At 37.5% G+C, this 8,548-nt stretch overlaps 1 protein-coding gene across 1 annotated transcript; it reads left to right on the top strand.

The window, feature by feature from the left end:
• The first annotated feature begins 670 nt into the window (after positions 1–670).
• LOC124093266 (cytochrome c oxidase subunit 7B2, mitochondrial) lies at positions 671–916 on the top strand. The gene has a single exon (XM_046445696.2). The coding sequence runs from the start codon at positions 671–673 to the stop codon at positions 914–916; it is 246 nt and encodes an 81-aa protein (XP_046301652.1).
• The last annotated feature ends 7,632 nt before the right edge of the window (positions 917–8,548 follow it).

The raw sequence follows: 8,548 nt of genomic DNA, 5'->3' as shown, positions 1-8,548 counted from the left end.
AGGGGATTTATTCAGCTTAGGGATGTTTGGAAAAGATTTCACAGGAGTAGTGACTTTATGCTGAAATTTCAAATGCCAACAGAATTTTTCTTGTAAAAAGGGGAAATTAAATGTTTAGGTATAGACAGAGCAGAAGAGAGAAGTAGGAGTTAAACAAGAAGAAGATAAAGCAAGATGTAACATATTTTGTGATTGCCTGATAATTCTGACTGAAGTCGGGAGTATATATTAGAAATGAGACTAGATTGTTAGATAATGGGCCACTTTGGATATGATTTTAAATAGCTATTTAAGCCTGTTAAAGTTGGATTCTATTTATAGAGCAAGCCATTGAACGTTTATGAAAAGTAGAAAAGCTAGCACTTATTGCATGTTTACTCAACTTCTTGTTGGACATTATTATCTCAGTTTGTCAAAGAGGAAACTGAGGCAAAGAGAGGTAAAATAACTGACCCAGTTCATATAACTAACCAATAGCAAAGCTGAGATTCAAATCCAGACATCATGATACCAAAACTCACATGCCTAACCACTGCTCCAAATGATGATATGGGCAAAACATTCAGAAAGCAAGGAATTGAATGCAGATCAGATTTCATTGCCCTTTTTGTTTGTTTTCCCAGGTCTCTAGACCAGTAACTGCAATCAACTGCAATCCTGTCATACCTTCATGATGTTTTCCTTGGCAAGATACGCATTCAGTAGTCTCAAAATTTGGAGAATTCAGCAAATTATGGCAAGACAGAGTCACATAAAACAATCACCAGATTTTCATGACAAATATGGCAACATAGTACTAGCTAGTGGCACCACTTTCTGTGTTGTTGCATGGGTGTTTTTAACTACACAGATGGGGATACAATGGAACCCATCTCCTGTTGGCAGAGTTACCCCCAAAGAGTGGAATAATCATTAATCATCACTATTATTATAATTCAGAATTGTTTCAAAGCCAATTTGTCTTTTGAGCACTGTTGCTCATTACAATGTATATGCTTGAAAAAAAATAAAATCTTTAAAGTCATAGAGAATTTTCATTTTAGTGCCTGAAAGCAATGCAGTGGGTCTAGATTACAGGATACTATGAATATATATATATATATATTCAAAAACACTATATATATATAGTGTTTTTGTTTTTTGGTTTTTCGGTTCCAGAGATTGACCCTGGGGGTCCTTAACTACTAAGCCAAATTCATAGCCCTTTTTAATTTTTATTTTGAGATTGGTCTTGCTAAGTTGCTTAGAACCTCTAAGTTGCTTTAAATGGGCTTTGAATTTGCAATCCTCCTGCCTCAGCCTCTTGAGCTTCTTGGATTACAGGTGTGGGCCACCATGCTCAGCTAAATAACAAATATTTGAAAGTAGAACTAATAAAACATGTATTCTTCTGTTTACTGAATTTATTATAATTTTTTTCTATCTGCCTCTTTGCTTCTGTACTTCTTCCTTTGTTCCTAAGCCTGAACCCCAAACCCTAACACCATACATTCTGTTTTCATTGTAGCAGCAGAGTGAACATTTTAAACATAATCTATTGATGGCACTATTCACTTCAAAATCTAATAACTCCCCATTTCTCTTCAGAGGTAAAAGAACAAGAATTCTCTCTATAGGAGCTCCCTACATGTTGCATTGACAAGTTTACCTCCTGCATGCATATTTCCTGTATAGGGAATGCATGACTCCAGGTTCTGTATGACTCACATTGTCATGTTATTTTTTGAGATTGCTTGACAGATCATCTTTTCAGGAAAAGGCGATTGTTTACTCTTTTTAAAATTACAATTACAGTTTTGACTTGGCTTTCTCTATCCTGCTTTCTAACTTTATTTTGTTCTCTAGTATTTACATCATCTCACATCATATATTTTACTTACTTATTTATTTTTGGTGTGTAAAACTCATAGGAATTAGAATGTTTTTTTTTTTTTTTATCATTTTAACCCTAGAACAAGACCTGGTAGATAGGCTTTCACTTAGAAAAAATTAATGAATTAATGGGATACTTAAGCTAATACAGAGTCCTTATTAATCTACTAATATGATTTTTTTCCACTGTGGGTTTCAATGATTACTGGAGAGAATATTATTGCCATTTTAGGAATTATCCTACTTTTGCATTTGTTATGAAGTGTCTCCCAACAAGCTCATGTTTATAATGGAAAAAATTTCAGAGGTGAAATGATTAGATTATGAGAGCTATAACCTCATGAGCTGACTAATTCATTTGATGGTTGATAGATTAATAATTCGAATGGATTACTAAGTTGTATTTATGTAGATGGGGTATAGCTGGAGGAAGCAGGTTACTGATAACATGCCTTGGGAGTTATATGCTTTGTCCCTGGCTTCTCACACTCTAGCAGCCATGAGTCAAGCAGCTTTCCTCTGTCATTTCCTTTCACCATAATGTTTTGCCACACTCTATACCTAGAACAATTGAGTCAATTAACTGAACCTTTAAACCATAAGCCAAAATAAACTTTTCCTTCTGTAAATTGTTCTTGTCAGGTATTTTGGTCACACTAATGAAAAGCTAATACAGAAATTGGTACCAAGAAGTGGGGTCATTCCTGTGATTAATCTGATCTTGTGGTTCAAAAGTTTTGGAACTGATTTGTGGGAGAAGTTTGGAAAAGTCTGAAAATGCATGCTGGAGAAGCCTTAGATTTTTGTAATCAGAGCTTAATGGATGATTCTGGTGAGAGTTCAGAAGACCAAAATGCCTAGAGAAATGCAGACATTAAAGACTATGTTCATGACTTTTCAGGAAATGAGGACTCTGTTTGGAATTGGACTGTAGGCCATTCATGTTAAATTCTGGCAAAGAACATGTCTACATTTTCCCCATGCTCAGAGACTTTCTGTGAGGTTGAGTTTAAAGGTGATGGGCTAATTAACCAGATGAAGGAAATTTCAGGTAACACAGTATTCAGGCAGTGGCATGGGTATTTCTGGCAGCTTTTATCCAGGAGCAGAACTAGGATCAGAAAGCAGATTAATATATATATATATATATATATATATATATATATATATATATATATATTTTTTTTTTTTTTTTTTTAATTTGCAGTTTGTACAGAAAAGCAGACATAAGACTGGGACAAAGCAAGGCATGGTTGTTGATGAGATTACTGCCTATAAAGAGAATCTAAGTGTTTTGCATATAGACAATAGAAAAGGTGCCTTAAAGTCATCTCAGGAATCAACAAAACTATACCCATGTCAGGCTCAAGGGTATAAAAATGAAAACTCATTTAAGAGAACTTGGGGGCACCTGGCTTACACAGAGGAACCTAGGAGGTATTTCACTAGGATTCATTTCACCATGTTTATCCACCCCAGTACTAGAAATTGCTGCAGTTGTGGTCAAGCTAGTGCTTCAGTTGATGGCAGATGTTGGCATCGTCCATTTGGTGCTGTTTCTTCAGGAACACAGGATGCTAGTTATAGCATCATGGAAGCTTCACAAAGCTTTCAAAAGAAAGCCTGGTAGAATCTTTATGGAAAGTCCTTGAGAGGGCAATATGTGAAACTGTAAGAAGGAAACTGAAGCTACCTTGGGACCCTGGGGATTAAGAGAGGCCTGTAATGAGGAACATCTACTGAGGTAGTTGCTATCTGCATACAGAGCCAGTTTAAGAGAGAGATGATGTGGGCTGCAGCCAGTAAGGCCATAGGGCAGGGCCTAAAGCTCAAGCTTTTTGGAGAGCACAGTTCACTTCCATTTGCCCCAGATGCTAGATATGGTGCTATAGGACCTAATGTTTACAGCTGATTTTCATTCTTGTTTTGGCATCATTCCTTCTATATCTCTCTTTCTCCCCTTTGGAATGGGAATATTTAGTCTATGCTACTGTATATTGAAAATATACAGTGTTTTATCTTTTTTGTTGTTGTTAATAGGGACTCATGGATAAGAGTTTGCTTTGAGATTTGGAGGACATTTTGGGCTTAAACTTTTGGGCAAATCTGAAACTCTTTAAAATTATGAGGACACTTGATGATGAATTAAATATCTCACAATTTTCCATTGTAAGATAAATGTGTTGTTTTAGGGTCAGGGATAGAATGTTATGGTTTGGATGGTGTCCCCAATAAACTCATGTTACATAATGCAGAGTTTTCAGAGATGACATTATTAGGTTATGAGAGTTATAACCTAATAAACTGAATAATCCATTTAATTGATTAATAATTTGAATGGATTTGATAACTGTAGGCAGTTAGGGCATGACTGGAGGAGTCAAGTCATAGATAACTAGGGAAATGACTTCAGGGTTTGTGTTTTGGCCCTCCACCTCATCTTCTTTATTTACTTTTGGACTAACAGAAAGTGACAAGCTTTCCTCTGCCTTTCTCTTCCACCATGATGTGCTGCCTCATCTTGGATCTAAAGTACTGAGTACTGAAGTTGACTAACCGTGGAATGAACTTATAAAACCATGAGCCCCAAATAAACTTCTCCTACTGTAAGTTTTTCTTGTCAGGTATTTTGGTCACAGCAACACCGAGATGAGTAACACAACCCCAAACTCAGTGGCTTAAAACATTTATTAACTCACAGTTTCTATGGGTCAGGAATCTGAGCATGGTTTATCTGGGTGCCTTGAGTATGGGATCTCATATTTCTACAGAGTGTCAAAGTATTCTCATCATTTCAAAGCAAAACTGAGGGAGGATCCACATCCAAATTTACCTATATGATTGTTTGTCCTCAGGTCCTTGTTAGATGTTGGCTGGCTATGAAATCTTTGTTATGTGGATCTCTCCATAAGGAAGCTCATGATAAATTACCTGATATCCATCAGAATTAGAGAGGATTCCCAAGGTAGAGGCCAATATTTTTGTGGCTTCGTCTTGTGGGTTAAAGTCTGTTACCACTCCACATTCTATTCTCCAGATATAAGCAATTAAATCAAGCCCATACATAAGGGGGTGGGTTTATACAAGGACATGATTACCTGATGGAAGAGATCATTGGGGGCTACCTTAAGGGATACTCAATTGCCAACAAAGACTTCCTCCTCCTGCTGTATGACCAACTTCAAGGTTAATATCCTCAACATCAAATATATCTATGTTAGTATAATTATTCTCAAGATAAAGGATATTACATGTCACCCTATCCCCAGTTTTTACTGTCTTGAATTCCTCCAGAATTCTTTGTACATGCAGAATTAGTAGGTTTTAGGGAATGCCCATATTAAGCTTTGCAGTATTTCTAAATTATTTTTGAAAGTGGTTAGAGTTCTCATAAGTTTTACTATTTTCTACTTTGATGAGGATGAAATAGTAGCTCATGTTTTTTTTTTATTTTTTAACTAATTTTTATTTTTCTGATTATTTATGAGTTTGAACATCCTGTTACCTTTTCATTTTTCCTATTGTGTGACTTTTCTGTTTTTTTTTTTTTTTTGCTTACTTTTCTCTTTTGCTGGTTTTACTTATTTGTAGATTTTTTTTTTTTGTATATTCTGCATACCACTTAGATCAGTAAGAGTTTAATCAGGGAGGCAGAACCAGTATGAGTAGCATAGAATGTGTGATTAATTATGGAATAATTAGAATGAGTGCAATTATGGGAGCTGGTAGAGAATCCTTTAAAAGACTATTGCCTGTGTATCCAGTATAAAACAGATTGTCAGTACAGAAAAGCTTCATGTGAAGTGGGGGAAAGGTACAACCAACTGGAATTGGGAAGAATGCCCTGAAATCATGAAGCTGATTAGTTGTAATTAAAAAAACTTGGATGACCTACCAGAGAATTTGTGCTCCTCACTATGGGAATACATATTCACCTGGCCAAGGACTCAGAAATGCTGAAGGAAAAAAAGTGGTGGGAGTTTAAATAGTTACAGGCCTAGATAGTATTTCTTATCAAAGAAACAAGCCAGATCAGCAAGAAATTACACAAGCTGCCATAGTGCTGGATGCTCTACACTAACCTCCTAATTGTAAAATTGTATTTCACATTCACTTGCACTATCTCATACGTTTTTCTCTTGTGGCTGACTCTAACCTGAAACCAAACAGGGAAAGGAACACTGGTGCTATGATTTGAATTTGAGTGTCTCCAAAAGTACATATATTAAAGGTGTGGTCCCCAAGATGGCCCTATGGAGAGGTGTAGGTCATAGTGGGAGATCCTTAAGTAGTTGAGGGCATGATTTAAGGAACTGTGGGATGCTATTCTCTCTCAGACTTCCTGACTGGTGATGTAGCTCTTTATACACATTCCATTCCTACCATGATGAGCTGCCATCTGGTGCTCTTACTAAAGCAATAGGTCTGCCCCATCCTGGACTTTGAACCTCCAAAGCTATAAGCTAGATTAAACTTTTTTTTTCATAGTTAGCTGCTTTTTATACTTCGTTGTAATAATTAAGGCTAATAAAACTGGGAAAATTAGTTTAAGCTTACCTACATTGACACTTAGAAAGCTATTTTATGCTATGCCAACTTGACATTAGTACACAGTTATCCTATCCATACTTTCATTTCAAATGAAGGCAGCAGCAAAACATGCTTCCTTCTAAGATGATGCAACATTCTTTAAACTAAAAAAATACTGTCTTTATCCCCCCACCAAAAAATGTTACAAAGCCCTTTTAGGGTCAGGCTTTCACCTTCTAGTTTAATGTCACCATTGCTGTGATCCCTAAGAGAAAACTAAGATTTCTAGTCCCAGAAAGCCTACAGTCTGGGCAACAGAAGACAAACATTTCTGTGGATGTTTGGGTGTAAGAGTGAGAATAACCACTCTTATATTCACCTTTTATTTCCAGACCTGTCGCGACCCCCCGCCAGCAAGGGAAAACACGACACAGGATTCTTCTTTCAGCAGTTTATTCAGGCCTTGATTCATGTATCATCTTCTAGTGACCCCCAGCCGAGCGCCCAAGCACAGCCTAATAAAGCCTCCTGCATACCAATCCCAAGCTGCCACGTGGATCTCTCTCATAGGGTGATAAGGGATTGCGCGCCAAACTCTCCATATTAGGAGTTGTTTATCACAGGCCACAGTGGAAGCCGGCGCCATCTTCTAATGGCTGCCACGGTCTATAAGAACGGCTCACCACACAGACCTACAAATCTGCCTCTGAGAATGTAAAGCATATCCAACATCCTAGAAGATATTAGTTCAGCCATGTAAGATGGTGTTAACCAATTGTTGCTATATGTATGGTTTAGACGTGATGTGTCTCCCTAAAGCTCATGGGTGAGACAGTGAAAGAAGGCATACAGCTGAAATGATTGGGTTATAAGAGCCTTAACTCAAATCAGTGAATTAATCCCTGATAGAGATTAACCCAGTGGTAACTCAAGGCTGGTAGGGTCTAGCTGGAAGATGTGTGTCATTGAGGGCGTACCTTTGGTGTACATACTTTGTATCTGGTATGTGTTGTCTCTCTCTCTGCTTCTTGGTGTGATGTCTTGAGCTGTGTTTTTTACCACACCCTTCTACCATGATGTTCTGCCTCACCTTGAGCCCCAAGGAATGGAGCCAGTCTTCTATGGACTGAGGATCTCTGTAACCATGAGCCCCCAAATAAACTTTTCCTCCTTAAAATTGTTCTTGTCAGGTCTTTTGTTCATAGCAGCAGTGAAGAAACTAAAATAAATTGATAACCAGAAGTGGGACCATTCTTTTAAAGAAAATCAAAGGAGACACAAAGACAAGATGCAGAGGCAAGAAAAGAAGTGGCTGCTCCTTCAAGCAGCCTTGTTTATCTCAAAAGTTACATAGCTCCTTAGTACCATGACTACATTATGATCTAGTATTCCTTTAATCCCAAGTGCTAGATAACTGAGATCAAGTCCAAGCTAACTAAAACAGAGTCCTTTGCTCCAAGGACATCACCATAGAAATTAGATAGTGTGCCTGTATATTTATCTTACTAGCTTCAAGGGGAAACTGCTGGGCATCCAAGTGTGGGAAACAGTGCCTGTTACCCGCCGATGTTTGCTCACCAGAGGAATGCTTTCCTGTACATTTCCGTGGTCAGAGTGCCTACATCTTGTTACTAACCTGACCGTGTGGTTAAGAAGCTTTTCTAGCTTTTTGGAAGTTGTGGGAGGAATTTTGAAAGTTTAGCAGTACAAGCTGGAAAAGTTTTAGATTGTTATAAGCAGAGCTTTATGGGCAATTCTGATGGGAGCTCAGAAGACCAAAATACTGATCTGTCTGTGGAGAGTAAAGAGTGAGCTCATGAGATTTCAGAGGAGGAAGACTCCTTTTGACTAGAGACTATTTATATTTGTCCTGGCTAAGAAGTTGTCTTCATTTTGCCTATGTCCTGAGACTTTCTTTGGGGATGAATTGATAGGTGATAGAATTATTAATCTGGCAGAAGAAGTTTCTAGATAGCATAGTATTCAGGCAGTGGCATGGTTATTGCTTGCAGCTTTTAGTAAAGTTTGTTGTGATATTCAGGAGCTGAGAGCAGAGCAGAAATATTTGAATATCTTGGACTTGAAAGGTAGGAGTAAAACTGAGACTGTGATTATTAAAGACTTTAAAGCCTCTAAAGAAATGCTA

This window comes from Marmota monax, unplaced genomic scaffold (genome assembly GCF_021218885.2).
Source record: "Marmota monax isolate L192 unplaced genomic scaffold, Marmota_monax_Labrador192_F-V1.1 WCK01_AAM20220418_F8-fsc00025, whole genome shotgun sequence".
NCBI classification, from domain to species: domain Eukaryota; kingdom Metazoa; phylum Chordata; class Mammalia; order Rodentia; family Sciuridae; genus Marmota; species Marmota monax.
Note: the sequence above shows the minus strand (reverse complement) of the source record. Positions and strands in the feature narration are given on the sequence as shown.

Excerpts from the sequence above, each read along its gene's own strand:
- LOC124093266 (XM_046445696.2), top strand. The coding sequence starts at position 671 with ATGATGTTTTCCTTGGCAAGATACGCATTCAGTAGTCTCAAAATTTGG.